Source organism: Chrysochloris asiatica, unplaced genomic scaffold (assembly GCF_000296735.1).
Source record: "Chrysochloris asiatica unplaced genomic scaffold, ChrAsi1.0 scaffold00036, whole genome shotgun sequence".
NCBI classification, from domain to species: Eukaryota; Metazoa; Chordata; class Mammalia; order Afrosoricida; family Chrysochloridae; genus Chrysochloris; species Chrysochloris asiatica.
The window spans coordinates 7,081,193-7,107,042 of NW_006408554.1; the positions used below are offsets into that span (position 1 = coordinate 7,081,193).

At 39.1% G+C, this 25,850-nt stretch overlaps 1 protein-coding gene and 1 pseudogene across 1 annotated transcript in view; both read left to right on the plus strand.

Moving 5' to 3' along the window:
* NCOA2 (nuclear receptor coactivator 2) overlaps positions 1-25,850 on the plus strand; it is a 135,350-nt gene that overhangs the window by 52,249 nt on the left and 57,251 nt on the right. Inside the window, exons 3-8 of the mRNA XM_006860033.1 lie at positions 5,934-6,037; positions 12,188-12,365; positions 15,608-15,796; positions 18,256-18,357; positions 18,611-18,754; positions 24,580-24,727. Of these exons, the coding sequence (XP_006860095.1) occupies positions 5,934-6,037; positions 12,188-12,365; positions 15,608-15,796; positions 18,256-18,357; positions 18,611-18,754; positions 24,580-24,727 (865 nt within the window). The remainder of the gene's footprint in view (positions 1-5,933; positions 6,038-12,187; positions 12,366-15,607; positions 15,797-18,255; positions 18,358-18,610; positions 18,755-24,579; positions 24,728-25,850) is intronic.
* Positions 10,145-10,914, plus strand: LOC102825579 (annotated as a pseudogene).

The following is a 25,850-nucleotide window of genomic DNA, read 5'->3' on the forward strand; positions in this document are numbered from 1 at the left end:
AGAGGCCACATTAGTTACCATTGCCTTTTATTTATTTTTGTATTGTCATAAATGTACATGTAGCCAACATTCACCATCTTAACATATTTTGCATGTACAATTTAGTTACATTAATGATATGCTCATCATGTTGTGCCACCATCAGCATTATCTGTTTCCAGATGTTTTCATTCTTAACAGAGCGCAGTGGACCAAAACAATGAGTCTTCCTTGCCCTCCCACCTACATTTGCCTAATATAAATATTTTATATGTTGTTGTTAAAGCGCTGTCGAGTCAGTTCTGACACATGGTGACCCTGGACAGGGTTTCTAAGGAGCAACTAGTGCATTTGAAACACCAACCTTGTTCACAGTCCAGTGTTTATCCTGCAGCGCCACATCAGAAGTCCAATATAATATATTTGTTTTTTATGTGACTGACTTATTTTTCAGCATAATGTTTTTGGGTTCACCCATGTTGTAACATGTACCAAGACTTTAATTATTTTCATGGCTGCATAATACTCCATTCTATGTATATATCACTTTTTTTAATCTATTTTTCTATTGGTGGACATTTATATCTCTATCTTTTCCTTCTGTGACTAGCACTGAACTGTAATGACTGCATTGAACATTGATAATACGATCAGTTTATGTTCCTGCTTTTAATTATCTGGAGTATGTACCTAGAATTTGAATTGCTGGGTCATTTGTAAATCTACATTTGTCTGTCTGAAGAACCACCAAGCTGCTTTCCACAGCGATAAAACATTTTACAATCCTCCAGCAATGGATAAAAGTCCCAATTTCTCCATATACTAACCTAATTTTTATATTATTACCGTAGCCATCTTAATGAGGGTGGAATGACAGTCATTGTTTTGTTTTACATTTTCATAATGATTAAATTAAATTTGTCTGGCACTGTAGAATTAGCACTGGGCTCCAAACCACAAGGTCAGTGGTTCAAGCCCACCAGTTGCGCCTCTGAAAGCTTGTACAGGGTTGCTGTGGATCAGAATTGACTCAACAGCGCTTAACAATAACAACAAAATCATGTTGAGCATCTTTTAATGTGTTTGTTGGTCATTTGTATATCTTCCTTGGTGACATACTTACTCAAGCCCTATGCCCACTTTTTGGAATGGATTGATTGCTGTTTTTGTTGTTAGGATGTAAGTTCATTCTATATTCTGGATATTAGGCCATTATCCAGTTTATGACTCCCCAAAATTCACTCTCTCAACCTATAGGTTTTTTCTGTGTTGGTATTATATATATATGTATATAGTTGTTGCTGATAATATACACATGAAAACATACACCGATTCAACAGTTTCTCCATGTACATTGAGTGACACTGATGATATTCTTTGAGTTGTGCAGCTGTTCTCACCTTTTCTGAGTGATTCATTCCTCAGTAACATAAACTCATTGTCCCCTTAACTTTCTTTGCAGTTGCAATTGTCAATTTGATCCCCAATAGATAGTTATTAAAAGAGCATATAATGCTCAAATCAGACGTGTTTTTTTACTAGGTAAGCAAAACTGTTGTTTGGTTTTAAGAAGACTTCAGGTATTATTTTTAATTTAAGGTTTTTAAAGATTGTGTCAGAGCGATAATTTCAGGGTTCATAAAGTTATAAATGGCTGCAGAAAGTTTTAATTTTTATGAAGTCCAATAAGTCTATCTCTTTTATTGCTCTTCTTTAAGTGTCATCTAGTAATCTATTGCTGTCTTCTAGTAGCCTGGGTTATTCTAACTCATAGTGACCCTACTGCACACAACAGAAAGAAACACTGCCCTCTTTTACACAGCCTCCCAATGATTGTTGTGTTTGAATCCAGTGTACCCAAGCACTGTTCCTTTTTTTTTTCATAAGCATTTTGTGGCATTCGTTTTCATGTTTAGGCACTGTATCTATGTTTGTATATGATGTGAGCCTATGGATCCACCACCTTTTTCTTGCATGGAGCGATCCAGCTGTCCTGCGCATTTGTTGAAGAAACTCTTCTTTCCCCAGTGAATGGACTTAGTCCCCCTGTTGAAAATCAATTGTATGGACTTACTTCTGGACTCTCAATTCTGTTACCTTAATCTATACATCTGTTGTTTATCAGTTACATTTTGTTAGTTGCTTCTGTTTCTCCTTTTAAAGATTTACCATTTGAATATTAGAAAGATTGTAAAACTCATGTTTCCACAGTGCCCCAAACTCTTTTTATCAGATTTGAATCGTTTCCTAAGTTAAAATTTAAGCCTTATTTCAAATTATATCTGACCTCTTGGTTATGATGGTGGTAGTCTTAAGTGCCATTGAGTCAGTTCCAACTCATAGAGGCCCTGTATAGGATTTCCAAGGAGCAGTTGGTGGATTGGATCTGCTGACCCTTTGGTTCACAGTCCAGCACATAATCCTACAGCACCACACCAGGAGTCCAGTCTGATCTGTGGTGGTGGTGGTGTGCCTTGGAGCCAATTCTTTCTCGTAGCGACCCTGTATAGGGTTTTCAAGGCTGTACATCTTTACGGGAGCAGAAAGCCTAACTGCTGATCTTGCAATTAACAGCCCAACTCGTTACCTACGACGCTCCAAGGACTCGTTAACGGACTTATTTCGTTATTGAGTGCTGTTGAGTAAGTTCCGACTCATAACAATCCTATAGGGTTTCTAAGGAGCAGCTGGTGGGTTTGAACTGCTGACCTACATTATTGTTAAACTGCTGTTGAGTTGGTTCCATCTCATAGTGACCCTGTATAGGGTTTCCGAGGAGTGGTAGGTTTGAACCACCGATCTTGTAGTTCAGACTTATGGTCCAGTGTGTTACCCTGCAGTGCCACAACAGGCCTTTGTTGTTGTTATGTGCCGTGGAGTCGGTTCTGACTCATAGCGATCCTGTACAAGGTTTCCGAGGCTATAAATCTTTACAGGAGCAAAAGGTTCATCTTTCTCCTGTGGAACAGCTGGTAATTTCAAACGGCTGACCTGGAGGTTCATAGCCCGATTCGTAACCACTACGCTACCAGATATCCTACACACCAGGCCTTAGATTCCTAAAAATAAAATACTGGAAATTCGGCTCTAATTCTACATATCTTAAAATGTTGCTGTTGCTGAGTGCCTTCCAGTTGGTTTCAACTTATAGTGACCCTTTATAGAGCTTCTGAGGAGTGGTTGGTAGGTTTGAACTGCTTACCCTGCAGTTCAACCCAACCTTGTGGGTTTTGCTAGACCCTGACAAGAAGAGTTAGCAGTGTTCAGAATCTGACTAATCGGTTTTCAGTGTCTGAGTTTTGTTGTTTTTTTTTGAATCCACAAAGTATTAATGGATGAAATTATGCTACTTTAAGTCCCTGGAATGGTAAGTGCCTGAAGACATAAACATCTCACAGAGTGTAGTGATTACTTTTAAAAGATTCAGAAACGGATTATTATCACAAAGATCATCATTTTATATTTTTTTACCTAAAATGCAGCATTTTTATAGATACTACATAAAATAATTATCTGTCGCTACTGGGATATTGGAGTTCTGGTGTGATGTGGTAGGATAAGCACTGGACTGCTAGCTGCAAAGTCAGTGGTTCAAACCCAAAGCCAACCCTTCTCAGAAACCGTAAGTCGGAACCAACTCGATGGCACCTAACAGCAATACTAATTATGATATCAGAATCTCATGTGACAAATACTTTCATTTTTTAGGGATCAGCTGTAGTTAGAGTGTTGCCTTTGTGATTATCTGCTGTTGCTTCATAACTTCCTCTCCCCAACATTAATCTAAGTTAAATACATTCCTTAAAGGCGAATGAAACCATGAGCCATAGCAGTGGAATTATAAGAGAATTTGAACAGAGAGGTTATAAAATGCCTTGAAAGCTAGTAAGACAAGATAAGATGATTCATTAGTTAAGACCAGGAAATGTTTTCTCATATTCTTGACACTCCTCCACCCTTGCCTGCCTACTTCCAGCTTTTTTGTTTTTTGTTTTTGCTGCATCATGGAAAGCCAATGAGGCTAGAGGAGAAAGAAAGTCTACCATCTTTGATTCACCCTTGACTCCGTTTCCTCTGAGGTTTAAGTATTGGGTCTAGTCTGCCAGTCAGCCAGTGAGTACCTAGTAAAAACCTACTCTGGAATAGGGAATATGACACCATCTAGCTCTGGTAACGTAGTGGTTACAAATCATCAGGCTGTGAACCTCAGGGTTCAATGTGAATGTAAATTACAATGTAAATTGATGTAAATGATTTAATAGAAAAATATATTTTTGTATATTATCATTTTTAATCTTGACACACAGTCTGTGATATGCAAAAGTTAGCTAAGGAGACCAAGGCCTTAAAAAGTTGATGTGACTTGCTCTGAGTCATACTTTTGCTAAATAGATGAGCTTGGACGTGAACTATAGGCCATCTTTCCATTCCCACTGATAGACATACATCATGGACACACTCTTGAATAGCAGTATTTGGAGGATTTCCACAATCCCAAAGTATTTCCTACGTTCACTTTCAAATTACAAGTTAAAATAATAATATATAAAATAGATTTTACCAAAGAAACACAAATCTGTATATACACACATATACCAAGATTAGGAAGGCAGATTGATTACGAGAGCTAAATTGATTTAGCACTTTCTTTTTCTTTTTTTCGTTTAATTGTATTGATAACATGCAGTGTAAACAAGGATATAATTTATTCAGGTATAAATAATTGGCACACTGTCTTTGTGTTGTTTCCTAGCAAGTTGTTGATATGTATCTGTTATGCTTAAACTTTTTTTTACTGTTCTTGAAATAGCTCGTTTACACATATGATAAATATGCATCTATTTCTACTGTAAGCTTTTTCACAAAATTGTCTCATTCCATGAGAGAACATCTTCCCCAGGATTGTGGGCCTAGAGACTGCCTTGCACATTTGCAGTCCAGGAACGTGGATTGTGCACCTGTGTACTAGGTCAAGGTGGTGGTTGTTGTTATGTGCCATGGAGTCGGTTCCAACTCATAGCAACCCTGTACAGGGTTTCCGAGGCTGTAAATGTTTATGGGAGCAGAAAGCCTCCTCTTTCTCCCGCGGAACAGCTGGTAGTTTCGAACAGATGACCCTGAGGTTAGCAGCCCGATTCATAACCACTACGCTGCCAGAGCCCCTTACTCTAGATCAAGGTAACAGCCATTAAATTTCTCTAGGTGCCTGATAGGGACCACTTCTCTTTGTTTTCATTATGCATTTTAAAACAAGTAAGCAACTGAGTTTTTCTGGCTGCTTTCAATGTGAACGTGTATAAATGTGGAAGAGGTATTATAGAGTGCCGTGCTTACCACGGCCTGTCAGGACCTGTTGTTAGTGCAGTTGTTTGTATCTCTGCATACTCTACCAAGTTCTGAGCAGTAGAGTCTCTAATTGTGCCACGTTATGTAGCAGTTTTGTTATATAGAAAAAATGCCTGTAAGGGACTAGCCTGGAGCCCTGGTGACACAATGGCTAAGCACTCAGACGCTAATGGAAAGATCATCAGTTTGAACCCACCAGCTGCTCCATGGGAGAAAGACATGGCAGCTGCTTCCGTAAAGACTTACATCCTTGGAAACCCTATGGAACAGTCTTGCTCAGTCCTGTCTGGTCACTGAGTCCACATCAACTCAGTGGCAGTGGGTTGGGTTGGGTTTAGGTAAGGAATGAATGTGAAACCACTAATTTTATTTTGTCAGCTTCTGAAAGAGAATTTGAGCTACCATTTTTTAAGGTGAAAAGTTAATATCCTGGCTTCTGCTTCCAGGGAGCTCTCATTCCGTGGCAGGGCGATGTACTGTAATTCTTTAATAGCCACATGTGATCCCACTAGAAATTTTTTTTTTTAATGATTACAATAAAAATGTTTTTATGTCACTCTGTCCTGGAAATAGCACTGCCATTTAATTCACACTTGTGTTTGTTGTAGAGAAAGCAGCAGCTGCCAACAGAGATGAAGTGCAGAAGTCAGATGTTTCATCTACAGGACAGAGTGTCATCGACAAGGATGCGCTGGGGCCTATGATGCTGGAGGTAGCACATGCTCATTTTGGTTTTATATTTTTTAATATTACTGATAGCCACATTATTGACTTTCATTTTCAGGGTGAATTAAATTTTAGGATAATCCACACATAGTTTCACTCTTAGATTGAAATAGTATTGGCCTCACGAGCTTGCTAATACATTAGTGGAATATGTTGTCTGTCTTTCTATCCATCCATCCATCCATGGAATCCCTGGGTTGATACAAACAGTTAAGCACTGGGCTACTAAATAAATGTTTGCAGTCTACCCATAGGTACCTGATAAGAAAGACCTGGAAATCTACTTCTGAACAATCACAGCCATAGAAAGCCTGTGAGCACAGTTTTACTCTGACGTGCCCGGGGTCGCCATGACTCAGAGTCAACTCAATGGCAGCTGATTTAAAAAAAAAACAATCTATTCACTATTTATTATCTATCACTCTACAAATGTTCTAGCTCTTGCTTCAAATGTTATGTGTGGATGTTTGTGTATATACGTATATGTGTGGTATGTGTAAGTATATACAATTTCAATATTAACCATGTCAGATTAATTTTAAACTACCTTAGAATACAAATTGGCAGACTTTATTTAGCTTTCAGTTGAATATTCATTTTAGAAAACCATGGTTTACATGTGTTAATTAAATTCTGTGCTAATTCAAAATTAATTTGAAATGTTCCCCAAATTCTTAAATAGTGCTTGTTCAATGCATTAGATGCCTGTATACCCAGGTTAATATTTGAGGACCAAAGAGAGGTTGATTTCGGGGTGCTTTTTAAAAATGCTACCTCAAACTGTTTATATATATGATCGATATGAAAATTGAATTAATGAGCATCAGGGATATTTTAGATCCAAATAATTATACGTATAATGGTTGGTCTTAACTGCTTGTTCTTTATTGACTTTAGGAAGTTTTATAACCAAAGTATGAACTAGATTATGTAAAGTTCAATCTTCCTATTTTACTAACTAGCATAGTATTAAATGGCATCCTGGTGTGGCGCTGTGGCCTAATGTGTCAAACTGCAAAATCGTTTGAACTCCGAGGTCGATGGTTCAAGCTCACCAGCTGCTCCTTGGAAACCCTATGCAGGGTCACTATGGGTCAAAATTGACTTGACAGCACTTAACCACAACAACATAGTGTTAAATACCAAATGCTTTGCTGTACCTGTTCCAAAATTAAAATTCCAGATGAGACAAAAGTAGTTAATGTATGGACTATAGCAAGAAGCAGAGGAGCTCTGAGACATAAATTTATGTCGGTTCTCAGGACACTTTGCTTACGATAAGATGCAGTTAAAAAATACCATGTGGCTAGAGCTTAATAGCAGTATTGTCATTGGAAATTTGATTAGCTTATTGCAGCAGCCACAGATGTAGGAGAAATTTGAATTTTAAAACAATGATCGACCAATTGTTTCTCAACCTTATCATCCGTCTTTATTTGAGTCAGTGAATATGGTGTTTTTTTATTTTTAGAAAGCGTAGTTCTAATAAAAAGAGCAGGCTTACTGGTCGGATAGAGAGTAGTGGCACTCTCAGACTCTGGCCTTTAGACACTCACTTTTCAAGCCTGGAAGTGAACACACCCCAGTGGCTCAAGGTGCAGCTAAATGGCACGTCTAAAAGATGAACAGTAACACCATGGAGAGGTCCCATGCCCATGCCGGGGTGGGGGGGTGGGGGGGGTGGAGATAAAGCTCAGAAGGTAGGAAGGCATAGGAAAGATTGCTGAATGCAAGTGGTAATCACAGGAAGGAAGTGGGAAGAATGCCTTGTTGAATGGAAACCAATTTGCTGTGTAAACTTTCACAGAAAGCCCACTAAAAAGAAAATGTAGTTCTGTGAAGGAAGATCTACCATATAATTTGAGGGAGTAAAGCACAGAAAGGAACCCTGTGGCGGTGCCATAGTTAATGAGTTTAGTTGGTTCAAACCCACCATCTGCTCTATGGGAGAAAGGTGTGACAGCCTGCTTCTGTAAAGATTTATAATCTTGAAACCTTATGAGCACTTCTACTCTGTCTTATGGAGTCCTGGTGTGGCACTGTGGATTAATGCGCTGGACTCAAAGTCAATTTGAACTGCAAGGTCAGAGGTTCAAGCTCACCAACCACTCCTTGGAAACCCTATACAGGGTCACTATGGGTCAGAACCGACTGAGTGGCACTTAACAACAACAACACTCTGTCTTACAGGGTCACTATGAGTTGGAAGTAACTCTACAACAACAGGTTTGGTTTTTACTTTCAATTAATGAATGACAAAATCCATTCCTTATATCTCAGAGTTAGCCAGTGACAGGGCTTGGATTGGTTCTGATGATCAAAAGGCTTTTAATGATACTGTGTATGCCTGCGCTTATCTGCTCTTGAATCACTGGCTTGAAAACATCTAACTACAATTTCCAGGGAAAGAGCAAAACACACTTAAACTGATTTCTCGAAGTCAACAAAGGCAATAGAAGCCAGAGAGTGCTATTTCCTGCCTGGTTCTTAGAAGCAGATCACAAAAACTGTAACTAGGTGGACTCTAACTAGAATGATAGATGAAAGATAGATAACTTCCTTTGGAAAAAAGTTTGAATTACAGGCAGAAAATTGATTAGAAAATTATGGTAATCTAAATTATTACATTTGGGAAATTTCCATGTACCTGGTGTAGGGTGGGGGGCTTAAGGTAGGGTGGAAACTCCGTACGTAACTTTTAAGGCCTTGAAAATGAAATGCTGGGAGAACCAGACTGTGACTCAAGTCGTTTAAGAATGAGTTCATTAATTGTAGAAATCAAATTGCTAGATCAGTGGACCTTATCTCATAAAATCAAGCCAGTGTTTTCTGCTATTTCAAAACAGTCTTACAATTTAATGACTAAGCAAGCACCTGTGTGGCTGGATGTTAGAGCAGTAATGTCTGAATCTGTTGGCTTAGTATTTGAATTTAAGTCGTTCTCCCTGTTTACATGTAATCATTTAAACAGAGAAAAGCATGTTCCTGTTGAGCTATTCCTAGGCATAGATGCACACTCATGCTTGCATCATAGCATAGTGGTTGCTAGGCAACAAAACCAAATGTCAGCTTTTTTTCATCAGAGCATAACAGAGGGCTTTTTTAAAGAAAACACAAACATGTTACGAGATAAAACAGTTTCGTCTCTGAGTTTTATTATGCCATAAATCAATTTATTTACCATGGTACAAAGCAATAGGAAGCAACATGTATTCTCAGAAGTGACTGATGGTAATATAATTATGAAAATTTCTGTTAAATGTGCACCTAAAGCTATGATTTTTGAAAGGACAGTGGGTATGTAACTGATCACTGGCTTACTTCCTGGTCTCTTCCTCCATTCACATAGTCACACGTGTGCACATTGTATACTCAAACAAGGAAGTCTCTCAAGGGTTATTGTCAGTGTATTATGGAAGGTCATTTATGTATAGTTTGCTTTGCCCTGGATATTGTCTTTACCATTGAGAAAACCTGACCGAATATTTAATAACAACCCTTGAACTATGAGATCTTTCTTTCTGCCTTTTTTCCCCCCCAAAGTTATCCGCCGCTGCTTTGTGGTTAGTTCTGATTTGAGAGAGTACTTAGTTTAGAGATGAGAGTAGAATCGAAGATGGAAGATGTTCAAAGATAGCTCACAATGTTAAAACCTGTTAAAATCTTGAGGAAAAAAACAATTAAGGGAAAAGTCATGCCCCATTCATACCCACGGACACACATACATATACTGTGTGGCATAAACTGGCTGTAACTTATCAGTACCCAGCCTTTTCTTGTCCTAAATCAGAAGTCTAGCAAAAAGGGAAGAGGAAGGACAACAAAGAGAAACTCATTGGACCCCCAAAGCTTTTTATCACCAAGGCAAACGTTATTGCAAGTGGGGCTGGATGTGTAGTTTGGAGTAGAACATTCTGCCACCTAATGATCAAAAGTACGAATTCTGGGGTCCGGGGCACCTCGATTCAAATTCTAGCTTTGCTACTTATTATTTGTAAGATATAAGCAAATCACTTAACTTCTGTGACCCTGAGAGTTTTCCTCTGTAAATTGGGAAGATAAAGCACTATGTACTCTGATCCATCCACCCAAAATGCTGAAAGGAAAGAAGGCCAAGGTGAAGAAGGTGGTGCCAGCACCTGCTGTTGTCCAGAAGCAGGAGGCCAAGAAGGTGGTAAATCCCCTTCTTGAGAAAAGGCCCAAGAACTTCAGCATCAGACAGGACATCCAACCCAACAGGGACCTTACCCGCTATGTCAAATGATCACACTACATCTGGCTACAACGGCAACAGGCTATGCACTACCAGCAGCTGAAAGTGCCCCCTGCCATTAGCCAGTTCACTCAGGCCTTGGACCACCAGACAGCCAGCCACTCAGCTGCTAATGCTGGCCCACAAGTACTGGGCAGAGATGAGCAGCAGAAGCTGCTGGCAAAGTGGATATTCCCACCAAGAGGTCCCCCCGTTCTGTGTGCTGGGGTTAATGCTGTCACCACTCTGGTAGAGAACAAGAAGGCCCAGCTGGTGTTGATCATACACGACGTGGACATTACTGAGCTGGTTGTTTTCCTGCTGGCCTTGTGTCGCAAAATGGGGGTTCCCTACTGCATCATCAAGGGGAAGGCCCGGCTGGGAAGCCTGGCCCACGGGAAGACCTGCATCCCTGGGACCTTCATGCAGGTGAAGTCTGAAGCCAGAGGAGCTATTGCTAAGCTGGTGGAAGCCATCAGGACCAATTACAATGACAGATTCGAAAAGATCCAACTTGACTAGGGAGTCAATGTCCTGGGCCCCAAATCAGTGACTCACATTGCCAAGCTGGAAAGGCTAAGGCCAAAGAACTGGCTACCAAATTGGGCTAATGTATGCAGCTGGTTTCTCTGTACAGTCAAATAAAATCCTTCTTCAGCTCAAGGAAAAAAAAAAAGAGAGAGACAATGTGTTTAAAGCATGATAAGCGTGCTCAGTACATGTTACTTGTAACTTAATTTCCTCTAGTGATCCTAGATTTGTCGTCTCCTCTTTTCCTGTTCTAAATTGAGATGACAAAAAAGGAAGACTAGGAGATCATAGTAGCGTAGTGGTTACGAATCGGGCTGCGAACCTTAAGGTCAGTGGTTCGAAACTACCAGCTGCTCTGCGGGAGAAAGATGAGGCTTTCTACTCCCGTAAGGATTTACACCCTCGGAAACCCTGTACAGGGTCGCTATGGGTCGGAACCGACTCGACGGCACAACAACAACAATGAGATCATTACAATAAACATGCTCCTAATCTACGTGATTTAGCGATTTGCATTTTAACTATCTTAAAAACAAGTGCTGTTATTGCTATTATTAAGTACCTTGAGCCATTTTCGACCAACACAGGGTTTCCAAGGAGCTGGTGGGTTTGAACTGCCGACTTTGTGGTTCAAACGTAAGAGCTCAGTTGGCTTGTGTTCCAGTTTTTATTATCATAAACCAAAACCTGTGACCCCATTTCAGTCCAGGACACGGCTGGTCGCATCTAAACCTGAGTTCCCCATGAAAACTAGTTTTCTTTAATGAGATAGCTACCCCAGACCCCTTGTCTATATACACTAAACAAGGATTCATGTTTCTTTGAAGGTCCAAAATTGCCTGTAATTATTTTCCTTTAAATCCAGGCAGCTTTAAAAGTAGTAAAATTTTCTGATTTTGTCTATGCATTTATCCTTAAACTAAGGACAAATTATCATTGACTCCTTCCCTCCACTGTATAATCTGAAAAACTAGAACAAAATTACTTTGTACTGGTTTAATAACATAAAAGTTATTTCGGGCCCTGTGGAGCACATCATTCTCATTTTGAAAATACAGATAAATGCCTGTGTACTGTACTTAACAATAATTACTTCCTGATAAATTAAGAGAGTTAGTGTTTGTCATTTAGTTTGTGACAAGAAATCCTGTTCTGAGCTCTCTCCCATTTATTGAAATGACATAATCTATTTCACCAAAAGAAAAAATGTGTTAATTATTTCTGAGAAGGATGAGAGAGATCTTTTCTATTCCAAGTATGAATTATGTGTTTCCCTTAAAGGGGTCTTACCCTTAACAGTTGCATATGATTTTATTTTGCATCTTTCCTAACAGTTTGTTCCTTTTCTCTTAGGCCCTTGATGGGTTCTTCTTTGTAGTGAACCTGGAAGGCAACGTGGTGTTTGTCTCAGAGAATGTAACACAGTATCTAAGGTATAACCAAGAAGAGCTGATGAACAAAAGTGTATATAGCATCCTTCATGGTGGGGACCACACTGAATTTGTCAAAAACCTGCTGCCAAAGTCTATAGGTAAATGTTTGTCTTCTGGGTCTGAATCCCTGCACACACACACACCAGAAAATTACTTGGGGGAAAGAGTAGCTAGACAGTTTTTTTAGTACTTAGTATTGAGAATTTAAGATTACAAGTCATTAAGAAAGCACATCTTCAAGTACTGATCTGAAATGATTATTTTGATTGTATATTTAAAACAAGTGAAAATATAAATAATCCAGATGTAAAGTACTCATGATGCAACAAGTTCCGTGTGTTTTGTTTTAAGAAGGAGCCAAACTGCCTCCCACTCAATCCAGTGGCAGCTGACCCTTTTTATCCATCTTCTCTGTGGCCATTTGAAGAAACAGGAGGGGTACAAGAAGCCTGAGATTTGACCTAGTTTTGAGTCATACGTAGGCAAAGAGTGTGTTTGTGAGCTTTTACGAAATAAAATGCTAAGAACAAGTGATGTATGTTGTCATTGTGTGCTGTCAAGTCAGTTCTGACTCATAGAAGCTCTGTATAGGGTTTCCAAGAGCAGCTGGTGGTTTGAACTGCCGACCTTGCAATTAGCAGTCCAGTACTTATCCCTACAGCACCACACCAGGGCTTGAAGAAGTGTTCAAATGGCATTAGCTCAGGAGTCCTGCATGGGCTCTTTGATTTCTCCAGCTGCTCTGCTGCTTCCTTACCCACTCTGCCTGTTTCAGATGTCCTGGCTTCTTTACCTTTATTTTAAAGATGCTGTCCAAAAGTGTGTGTGATTATTTAAAGTGGGTGATTCACAGCGTGGGCCCACTTTAGTTGCTATTCTGCAGTATTGTTGCTCCCACTTACTAAGTAGTTCTTTTTTTAATATTCTCACTTAAACTGATGATACTAAGAATGTCTTCACAGATTAAAAAGCAGTGCATATTTTAGTACATAGTAAGGTCAAGTTCCAAGCAAGCAAATACTCCTATTCTCTTCCTTAAAACTTTGTATTAGTCCGTCTAATTGTTACTACTGTCAGTAGGAAAAGGTCCTTCTTAATTTTCATTATTGCTAGCTCTTCCTTGATATGATAACCCTTTGTTAAAAGTGACTGTAACAAATGTATGAATACTGATGTGAGATTCCTCTATTATATTCTCTAGTAAATGAGCAAGAAAATTAGATTCCTATTTCAACTAATATTCTAGATCTCGTCAGTAATTTTATGACTTCCTCAAAGGACATCTGCTGTTATTAATCCACTTGTATAAAGAGCCTTACCTTATATTGTACCTTTTTTAATTATTATTAGTTTAACTTTCTTATTATCCTGAATTAATAAGAGCCCTTTCTTTCCTCCTTGATTGCCCTACATAGTCTCCATTAACAATAAAGTTTTATATACAGATGATGCCAGGTGAATCGCAAATGTCTGCGTAGATGTGTAAATCTAACTATGAAGTTCCTTCAGTGATTTTAGAATACTTTCTTGTAGTTAACTTGGAATTTACCTTTTTTTCTTTCTAAGTTTTGTTTTCTTTTTTGTCCTTTTCAGCCAAGTGCCCATAGGCTTAGTATTTGGTTCACCATAACACCCAGATGTCTTTTTGAGTGTTTTCTAGCTGTGCCTTTTGAGGGTATATTTGCTGTTCGTTGATAACTAGTCTTTTGATTCCCTGTCTCATTGTCCTTCTGGTCACTGTTTTCTCATATCCAGTCTTTAAAAATGATGTCTTTCCTTTTTCTCATTATCTTTTCAGAATTAATATATTACATATTTTAGCTTTGATACAAAATAGAAAACTGTTGAAAATAGTTTGGTTTTTTGTTTTTTTCACTTGAAAAGAAATAGATGACATTAATCATGTATATGCAGGGAAATTTTTTTTTTTTTTTTTGTCTCATTGAAGAAATATACATGAAGCCATTTTTAAAGGCTACAATAGGGTAATTGAGCAACAATCAAATTACAGAGGGTGCACAAAAATTTCCATATAATTTGAGCAAAGAAAGATCTATAAAAGAAGGCCTTGTGTGGTTCTTAGAGTTGTTGATTTAGTATTTGCTATTGCAGAGCCCTGTTGTGGCACTGTGGGATAATGCACTGGACCAAAAGATCAGTTTGAGCCACAAGGTTGGTGGTTCAAATTCACCAACCTCTCATTGGAAACCTTGTTACAGGTTCACTATGAGTTGGAACCGACTCGAAGGCACTTAACAATTACGGGATTCAGGGTAACCCTGGTGGTGTTTTAGGGTAAGCATTGGGCTGCTCACCTCACAGTCAGCATTTCAAACCCTATGGAGCAATGCTCCTCAACCTTATAGTGTCACTATGAGTTGCAGTTGACTTAAAGGCAGTGGATTAAGGACCTACCTTTGGATGGAAGAAAGAAAAGCAACCTGATACATTAGAAAGGGTGACAGAAGCAAAGATATCCATGTGGGCCTGGATAGGGAGATTTGTGTTGGGGAATGTGATTGATCTGGTTAGATGATACTGGGTTAGTTATCAGTTTGAATGGACTTCAAATTTGATTCTGACTACATTTGGAGCTCTGGTAGCACAGTGGCTTCAAGTCAGGCTGCTAACCTCAGGGTCAGCAGTTTGAAACTAACCAGCCATTCCACAGGAGAAAGATGAAGTTTTCTGCTCCCATAAAGATTTTACATCCTCAGAAACCCTATGCAGTTTCACTGTTGAGTCAGAACCGACTCCACAACACACTACCATCACATTTAGTATGAGTCCTGGTGTGATGCTGTAGGATAAGCAGTTGACCACCATATTGGTTTGAACCACAAGATGGGAGGTTCAGACTCACCAGTCGCTCCGTAGAAACCTTATACAGGGTCGTTATAAGTCAAAATTGACTCGATGGCACTTAACAACAGCAACATTTAAATCCTTCTGAAGAATCTTATGCATGCTGCAGTTGCTGCCACTTACTTTTTTGATGAGAGCTTTTGAGAAGACAGTAACATATCTAAAATTAGAATGTAAGTGAACTGAAGTTACTCTCCAAGAAATAAAAATTATGAAGACTTGATCTTTTAATACATAATCAAGGCCTGAACTAGAAGCCAAAGAGTCAGGATGAGAGTAAGAAGTGTAGAAGGTATTTTGAAAGTCCCAAGTATTTTCCCTCCTCTGTACTTTGAAAACATTTAGCAGAGTATAAAATGTACTGTGTTCCTAAATGTAAAGTAAAAATAACATTTTTATATCATTTTGATAATTCAGCAGCAGTGAGCCTAATGTTGACTTCTTTCTAATACCAAGTTACTTTTGCCTTGCTCAGTGAATGGGGGCTCTTGGTCTGGGGAACCTCCGAGGCGGAACAGCCATACCTTCAATTGTCGGATGCTGGTAAAATCTTTACCTGATTCGGAAGAGGAAAGTCATGATAACCAGGAAGCACATCAGAAATATGAAACTATGCAGTGCTTTGCTGTTTCTCAACCTAAGTCCATCAAAGAAGAAGGCGAAGGTAGAGCAACATTTCCAGGAGAGTTTTTGTGCCCGCATGTTTACTCCTGCACCACATCTTTCACACTTGATCATCTCAAATGCGTGCTCACATTAAGAAACACTGAAGAGCAGCTTCTTTGTTCTTCTCACCTATGATAGGATGTTTAGTTTTTGTGATATTCCGTTTTAAAAAGAGCCCCTAACTAAAATAGCACTGTCTAATAAAATGGTTTGTGGTGACTTTATACAGTTTTATACAAAGAGGCTTCTAGAAGTTCATGGAAAAATTCCATTACCTTTCCATTCCATTTTTTACCACAAACTTTCTGAAGCTCCCTTGTAGATCTCCACTGTCAGTATGGGACCCACAAGCCACACATGCCTGTTGAGCATTTGAAACATGACTTGGACAATGGAAGGACTGAATTTCTCATTTGATTAAATTTAAATAGCCACATGTTGCTAGTGACTACCTTATCAGTGCAGCTCTACACCATTGGTAGTTTAACCTTTTGCTGACCTGAGGCTCCTTTGTAAATCTAATGCAAGGTATGTGCCACAGTCCTAGAAAGACGCACACAGGCACGAACAGTTTTCATGTACTTTTAAGGTCTTAATGGATTGATTACATATAGCTTGTCCATGGGAACTCGGCTCAGAAGATGAGATAATAAGACAAGAGGCTAGAGATAGGAGTGGTGAGAGAATGGGAGCTCAGACTATCAGCTCCTTAAGGAAATGCTGATTACTGTGAGTCCCTCAAGCAAGCCATTCCACATAGGAGAGTGTTTCCCTGTGCAATATGAAATGATACTAAAGAGTGCATTCTGTGTGTAAGTGGAAGAGACGGGGCCACTAGTGAAGTGGACACATCACGGATTTATAATCAGACCAACTCTCTAACTTTGGGAACAATCCTTGCCTCTGACAGGCATTAGTTTATTTTCAGGTGAAATTACTAATACCAGTATCAGCATGCAATAAGGATTAAATGAGTATGCCTGGATCGGGGTTGGTATTTTCTTACACTTAAAATATGTAAATTTTTTTGTTTTGTTTTCAATTTAGAGCTTACTGGAAAGAATAATTGAACTGTTATAGGTGATAGGTAGTTTTTCAAAATGTAGTTTTTACTTAGGCATGGAGTGTGACAGATGATTTCATTCTCTTTTCTACAGCAGTAAATGCTGCTCATTCACAATCCAAAGCAGTATAAAAAGAGTACACCTTAGCCAATTTTTGAATCCACATTTACATAATTTTACATTTTGTACATGTAAATGTGCTTTACATTACAACATTCCAGTTCCTTTCACACTGGATTCTGTATGTCAGCATACCATAGTATAAGAGCAGGCTGCTTAGCTGGATCGGCTCTAATTCAAAGCCTGACTCCACCCAAGTTTTGTGTGATGTTGGGCAGGGTGCTTCAATGTTGTACTGTGGTTTTCTCCTCTGGTAAGTAGGAACAATGCCAGTACCTACCTCACAGAGGTGTTAAAAGATTAAGTGAGTTGATAGCTTATAAATCCAGCCAAAAGGTGGCTTGCTTATAGTAATGCTAAAAAAATGTAGCTAGTACTAGGTTAGGGATGATGCTTATATTTTAATTTTTGATGCCAGCTGTTACTGACTATGATTCAAGAAAGTCTTTCCCAAAGGTAAAATTGAACAATAATAAATCAGTGACATAAAAAGATAGGAAAAGGATATTTTAATGACATTTTATACAGCATTATTGAAATTCAAAGGATTGTGCAATATACTCTTAAGTGTTACAAAGAAAATAAATCGCTCCTTGCCGTCCAGAGTGACACAGATACTTAAAACCATTGAAATGAGGTGAGGAATAAATGCTTAGGTGTTGGCTGTGTTAGAAACGGGCATGGCCAGGATTCTAAACTGTAATGGGGTTGTTTATGGCACACTCTGCATTTTCCAGATACCAAAGATGGCATCTCCAAATATGTAATCTTTGTTTTCAATTGCATATTGCCATTATAAGGTTATTTATATACTTTGGAAGGTGATATATTTCTTTTGTATCTTAGGTTTAGTTCTAGTTTTTCTGTAGATTGAAATAGCCAGCCCTTGACAAAGCAGAACATCAGATTTTTCTTGTCATCATTTTTGTATTTTATTTTGAATGACGCTGGTTTTCTATTAGCCATTTAATAAGAAAGATTCCATTTTTTCAGCTATCACTAGAGAGATGGTTTGATATTGATAACTGTGTACAATATGCAAGGTTTTTCTGAGGTGCCTTCCCCCCTCGTCCTGCACAGCCCACCCTTCCATTCCCCAGCCCCTTCTCACCCATTTAAGTTGAGAGTAAAGGGCCAGCAAAAACCAGAGGCAAACAGTGTTTTGTCATTAACTCTTTTATTGGCTAAGAAGGTTGTGCTGTCGTAAATATACTTTAGTTAGTTTGTATTGCTAAAAGAGCCTGATCTGATGAACATAATTGTATGGTTTAAGATTTGCAGTCCTGCTTGATTTGTGTGGCAAGAAGAGTGCCCATGAAGGAAAGACCAGTTCTTCCCTCATCAGAAAGTTTCACTACTCGTCAGGATCTCCAAGGTAAATTTTTCCCCCAAAAAAACTCATTTTAGAATGCTCACTTGTTATTGCCAGAAGTCTCTTAGACAGACTGTGAAAACGCTAATAGTTTCAGTTGTTTCTGGAGTAGAAATATCCAAGAGAGGGAGGAATGCTTATTTCCACTTACACGCTTTGGTACTGTGAACTTACACTACGTCTTTGAAATGAATACGTTTAAGTCTTTTGTAAATTTAAGGTGTCTGTAGGTTTAATGCATGCTCGTACTTAACAGGCAAGATTACTTCACTGGATACCAGCACCATGCGGGCAGCCATGAAGCCAGGCTGGGAGGACCTGGTGAGGAGGTGCATTCAGAAGTTCCACGCACAGCATGAAGGGGAATCTGTGTCCTATGCTAAGCGGCACCATCACGAAGGTAAGCATCGTTAAAGGATATTTTCTTGTAGCTGATTTTACTGTAATGATTATTTCTTACAGAAGTTCTCATTCAAGCAGGAATTCCTGAAGTACAGCTCTAATCAGGTGTGCCATCTAATATAAAGTACATTACCTGAATCATAAGGCAAATTTGTAAATAAGGATGAAATGAAATTTGAAAGATCGAATGAGTCACTGATAAAGTCAAGCCCTCCTTCCAGATGATGACCAAGAAAGACAAGCCAGATTTTAGGCCAGGAAGGTCCAGGCAGACTTGCCTGAGGTCACATGATTGATTAATACAGCAGCTAAACTAAACTCACAACTTCAGAGTCATGTGTCAGCAGTAACAGCCATTGCTGAGCTGGTGGTCCTATTTGGCATTATACCTCCCTTAACATTCTCACAGCTAACCTATAAAATCAGCATGATGGCTCTCGTTGTACGGATGTGGGAACAGATCCAGGTGAAATGAGTGACTCAAGATCATTCCATCAGTACGTGGAAGTGCTGGGAGCTGTAGCTGAGGCCTGGCCTGGTAGTGCTGCTCCCAGAGGTCTTTCCACGGAATTACTTAACTCTGAAGTGCATTTTAGTTTTGTGTTAGTGACTCAAGAGCAAAGGTAATTTCTTTGCTTTAATAAGTGCTGTTAATGGGAAAGAAGCCCTGGTAAGGTAGCAGACAACGAGCTGGACTCCTGACCACAGGCCCATAGTTTGAATCTATAAGCCACTCCATGGGAACAAGATGAAGCTTTCTGCTCCTCAAAGATTTACAGCCTCTGATAAGCCAGCAACGAAAAAGAAGCCTGAAGGCAAAAGAAGCAGGAGCTAGTGGCAAAGCTAAAAAAAGGCTAACCTCAAGGGCAAAAAAAAACATGAAATGAAAGCCCCACTGCATCCGAAATCCTGTCCTAGTCGAAGGGATTGACAGGTATTCCCAATCTGCCACGTAGTCCAGAAAGGCCACGTACAAGAGGAAGTATTCGCCTGCTACATCCAAGGTTGAAAAGGAGAGGTTCTTGCTACTGTCACAAAGCCAGTTGGTAGTGACAAGAATGGTGGTACCCGAGTGGCTAAATTGCACAAAATGCCTACACATTACCCTATTGAAGTTGTACCTGGGAAGCGTTGAGCCACAGCCAAAAACCCTTCAGTCAGCGTGTCAGAGACTGCAATCCATCACCACTCCTCGGATCACTGACCATCCTCACTGGATGCCACCGAGGCTAAAGAGTGTTTCCTGAAGCAGCTGGCCATGGCTTGCTCCTTGTCTATCAATCAAGTTCCTCTGAGTAGAACATACCGGAAATTTGTCATCGCCACCTCCACCAAAATTGATATCAGTAGTATGAAGAGGCCCAAACATCCTTCAGATTTTTACTTCAAGAAGAAGCTGCAGAAGCCCAGATACCAAAAAGGCAAGATCTTCGACATTGAGAAAGAGAAATACGAGATTACAGAGCAGAGCAAAGTAGATCAGAAAACTGTGGACTGACAAAATTATGCCAAAAATTAAAGTCATGCCCCAGCTCCAAGGCTACCTGTGTGCTGTGTTTACTCTCACAAATGGAATTTATTCTCACAAATTGGTGTTCTAGATTTCTTGTGAAGAAAGAGCCACATTAAATAACTGATATTTTTAAAAAAGATTTACAGCATGGGAAACGACACAACCACCACCACCACTAGAGGGAAGGGGGATCTTCTTTCTCCTCCTTAATGTTATTTTTTTCCCCATCAAATGATCCTTTATTGAATATTTTGTAGTACTTAGCTGGCTGGACATTCCACAGCACCACTGTTGATGCCATCCATGAGGTCATGAGGGCAGCGACCACCAACGTTGCAACCCACAGATTGGGCAGTCCCCTGGATCTGTTTAATAGTCCCAGAGAGCTCTCTGGCTAAAGACTACTGTCACATCTGACGGGCAATGCTGATAATCTCATCTAAAGTGATATTTCTACTGTGCTTAATACTTTTCTGCTTCTTTTGGTCTCTGGGTGGTTCCTTGAGAGCTTTGATGATCAGGGCAGAGGCAGAAGGCACCACTTCAATCTGGGCCTGTCTATTCTGAAGGGTTAGTTTCACCATAATCCTTAACCCTTTCCAGTCATCAGTTGCCTTGGCAATGTCATCACCAACATTTTTTGGACGTAAACCCAGAGGGCCGATCTTGGGGGCGAGATTGGTCATAGCCCTGACTTCCCCACCCTTGCACCTCAGGTACACGACTTTGACCTCATTGGGGTCAAACTTGGGCAACATGGCGCTGGTGGCTAGTGTCACATGAATCCAGGTGCTGGACAACTGAAGAAAGTTGCACTTACAATTCCTCTGAGACAAAAGCTCCCCTTTAACTTTTGATTCTCCTCTCATAGGCACTTTATGTCTGGACAGGGTACACTAATTAAAATGTGCCCCCAAAGAATTTTAGAGCAGCCCATATATCAAGAGCTAAGAGCAATGCATTGTACCTAATAACTTGTCACATTTTCTACATAGTTACTGAAAATACAGTTTTAGTTTGTCATCATCTATCTAACCATCTGTGACCTTGGCATTTCACCTGTGATTGTTAAGTGCCATCGGGTCAGTTCCAGCTGATAGCAACCCTGCATAGGGTTTCCAAGAAGCAGCTAGTGAGTTTGAACCTTGCAGTTCAAACCAACCTTGTAGTGTAATGTTTGTTTTTTCAAACATTATACAAGGGGAAGTCCAAATGTATTGCTATTAGGGTTCCAGCTCATAAATGTATGAGTTAATTCCAAACAAAATGTGTTTAAACATGTCTCTGGGATCAGACAAGTTTTCTCGATAACTCACTTGTCTTAGTCTTACTAGCAAAATGAAATCTTTAAGAGCGTCAATCTTTTCTCCATTAATCATATTTTAATTGCTCTGGTTGTCAGGATTTTTGTTTTCCTAACATTGAGGTACAATCCATACTGACGGCTATAGTTTTGATGTTCATGAGTAGACATTGTAAGTCCTCTTTGCTTCCACCAGCAAGGTATTGTAGCATCTGCATGTAAAGAAAATAAAAATCCTCACAACTAGACCAGTAAAGAACATCATGGTAAATGGAGGAAAGATAGAAGTTGTCAAAGACTTCATTTTACTTGGATCCACAATCAACATTCAAGGAAACAGCAGTCAAGAAATTAAACAACGTAATGTATTAGGCAAATCTGCTGCACAAGACCTCTTTAAAGTGTTAAAGAGTAAAGATGTCTGCTTGAGGACTAAGATGTGTCTCACGCAAACTATGGTATTTTCAATAGCCTCATTTGCATGTGAAAGTTGTATAATGAATAAGGAAGACCCTAGAAGAATTGATGCATTTGAGCTATGGTATTAGAGAATATCGAAAGTACCATGCACTGCTAGAAGAGCAAACAAATGTTTCTTGGGAAAAAATACAGACAGAATGCTCCTTAGAAGCCAATACGACAAGACTTAATCTCTCATGCTTCGGACATGTTATCAGCAGGGACCAGTCCCTGGAGATGGACATTATGCTTGGTAAAGCGGAGGTTCAGTGGAAAAGAGGAAGACCTCCAGTGAGGTGGATTGGTAAAGTGGTAGCAGCAATGGGCTCAAGCATAGTAACAATTGTGAGGGTGGCCCAAGATAGGACAGTGCTTCATTTTGTTGTACATAAGGTCTTTATGAATCAAATGACTCACTGGCACCTAACAGCAACAAGTCTTGTTAGGGTGCTTCAATAAAAAGGTCCAATTCAAAACAGTAGTTTCTGAGGGGATCTGCTGGGCAAGTTTACTCAAGGCCAAGAGGTCAGCTTAGAAAGTTATGGTGACTTGATTTTGGACTTCCAAAGGGGTGGCTCTGGACTATGAACTACATGGTTGGCAGTTGACACCCACCACTTGCTCCTTGGAAACCCTATACAGGGTCGCCATGAGTCGGAACTGGATCAGTGACACTTAACAACAGCAAATCATGATACATTTTTCTCAAAGGACACAAGACAATCATGGGGACTTATTAGGACAAAATTATAAGAAAACTGGAAACTGTTTTGGTAAGAATAAGGCCAGAAAAACTTTACATTATATGTCTACTTTATTTCTAAATTGAAAAGTTTTTTGTTTTGTTTTTTTTTCAAATACAGCGTTAGATAATATTTTAAAGAGTTGTTTTAAAAGATGATGTTGTTGAGCTGGCTCTGACCCATCGTGACCCTTGTATACTCCCAGCCTTGTGGTACCCTCACAGTCATACTGTGAGCCACTGTTGCAGCCACTGGGTCATTCTATCCCGTTAACAGTCTTTCTCATTTTCGCTGACCATCCACTTTACCAAGCATGATATCCTCCAGGACTGCTCCCTCCTGGTTACATGTTTAATGTGCGTGAGACAAACTTATACCATCCTCACTTCGAAGAGTCATTCTGACTGTACTTGCATTTCACTTTTTACAATTAGTTTTATTAGATTCCTGCTTCATGCATTCCATATTCCGATTATTAATGGAGGTTTGCAGCTGTTTCTTCATTTTTGAGTCATGTCACATCAGCACATGAAGGTCCTCCATCCATATCATTAAGGTCAGCTCTGCCTTAAGGAGGCAGTTCTTTCCCAGTTGTATGCTGAATGCCTTCCACCTAAAGAGCTTGTCTCCTGGCACTGTATCAGTAACGTTCTGCTGCTATGCCTAAGATTGTCACTCGTCGATGTTTTTTTCTGAAGTAGACTGTGCTTCTTCCCAGTCTGTCTTATTCTGGAAGCTTCACTGAAACCTGCCCATCGTGGCTGACCCTGCTGGTATTTTAAATACTGGCGGCAAAGCCTCCAGCATCACAGCAACACGCAAGCGACCACAGTATGACAAGCTGACAGCCGAGTGGTGACTTTAAAGAGAATAATCTGAAAATTATTCTAACAGGCATTATATTAACCTGCTTGATTTTTTGTTGTATTTTCTGGTATTAACTGTTGTGAAAATGTCAGCACCTGACCCTTTATTACGAAGTTAAAATAAACCACATGTCACTAAGAATAATTTGTACTTTTATTGTTTCTGTTTAGCTTTTTTTCCCCTATGAAAAGATTATTCTGATTGTTTTTAACCACAGAAGTAATACTTTTATACAGCGAGAAACAGAATTGGTGCAAAGTAATGTGAAAGAAAGCATAATGGGTTTCGAGCTGGGCTGCTAGCCACAAGGTCAGCAGTTCGAATCTACCAACTGCTCCTCAGGAGAAAGATGAGGCTTTTTGCTCCCATAAAGATTTGCAGCCTTGGAAATCTTTACAGGGTCGCTGAGTCAGAACCGATGCCATGGCACACTCCCACCACCACCAATGTGAAATGATGGATTGAATAGTATATAAATCCTGGTTGAATATTTAGAAAACATCACAGTTAATGTCATATATTTTATTATAATATTTATATTGGATTAATGAGAACTTCAAAGCAAATTTTGCACTGTAAAGTTATCATGTTTATGCATTGTGTTGTTTTCTAATATTTTAAACAAATCTCTAGAAAGCTGTTCTAAGCTGATACACTCTTTACATTCTGATTTGCCATGGTACTGAAGAGTTTTTTAAAAGTACCATGTTTGAGGATCTGAACCCCATATGAAAAACAATATATTAAATTCATTGTTATTTGAATGACAATTAAATGGGTTTTTTAAATTAACAGTGTTTTAATAGTATGTGGTATTTCTTATAACTGCTTAACATATTGGTTGGGAAATATTACACTTGATGATGTTTATTCATGTATTTATGCCCCCACCTCAGTTTTTTTCTAAACATGCCTTCTGTTTGCTTGCTTGCCTACAGTACTAAGACAAGGACTGGCATTCAGTCAAATCTATCGTTTTTCCTTGTCCGACGGCACTCTTGTTGCTGCCCAAACGAAGAGCAAACTCATCCGTTCTCAGACTACTAATGAACCTCAGCTTGTAATATCTTTACATATGCTTCACAGGTAATCCTAGTCTAAGAAATCATTTTCCCTTCCCAAATTAAGAGGCACTGTTACAAAAGCAACCAATCATCCTAGAGCTTTTCAGCCTTATTAGGCATTTCTGTAGATCAGCCTCGTCATGTAAAATGTATGTGCTTATTGGGTGCCATTGAGTCAGTTCCAACTCATAGCAACCCTGTGCACAACAGAATGAAACACTGTCTGGTCCTGCACCTCACAATTGTTGTTGTGTTGGAACCCATTTTTGCTGCCACTATGTCAGTTGAGGTCTTCCTCTTTTTCTCTGATCTTCTATATATAATATATTTATAAAATTATATTGCCATTAACTGTTGGCTAAATGACAGCTCCTAAAATTGGCTAAGTAGGCCTATCCTTTGAATGTTGGCCTTAATATTTGTGATTTTTTTTTTTTTTTTTTTAATGGAACTGGGAGCACACAGGCTAGCATTAGCTTCGTCATGCATTCGAGAAGGGATGTTCATCTATTCGCAGTTAGTGAAAAGCAGAAATACCGAAGCCAGGAATGTGATTTCAGTGTGTCTAAATCTAAAAATGTCAGATTTATACACATAGACTTAGAAGGAATACGTGAAAGATTTTTATTCTGAGCTTTAAATTCCTGGCATTCAGCTGTATATTGAAGGGTAACACACATTTCGATCAAAAATGAAAGTAAGGAAAATTGTATGTTCATTTTTAAAGTTAGTGTTATAAACTATATGGTTTTAAATCACAAACACAGGAAGAGGATTAAATTTCAAATTAGTGTAAATATTCATATATGTTACATATAAAACTTTATAAAGTACTATCAGAATATATATATGTATATAATTGCTTTATTTAAAGAGTAAATTTTTATTACCTTTGTCAATTATTTACTCTTAATTTAGGAATTTAAAAAACAAAAACAAGCAGCCCTACGTCTCAACTGTTAATAAATCTGACGTTAAAAGCAATTTGAAAGTGAGTACAGCTGTGCCTAATTTCACTTAAAGCTAGACCCTTGGTGGCATAGTGGAGTAAGCATAGAGCTGCTAAATTCCAGGCCAGAGTTCAAATCCATCAGCCACTGTGGGAGAAACATGAGGCTTCTGTCCTATAAAGATTCACAGCCTTG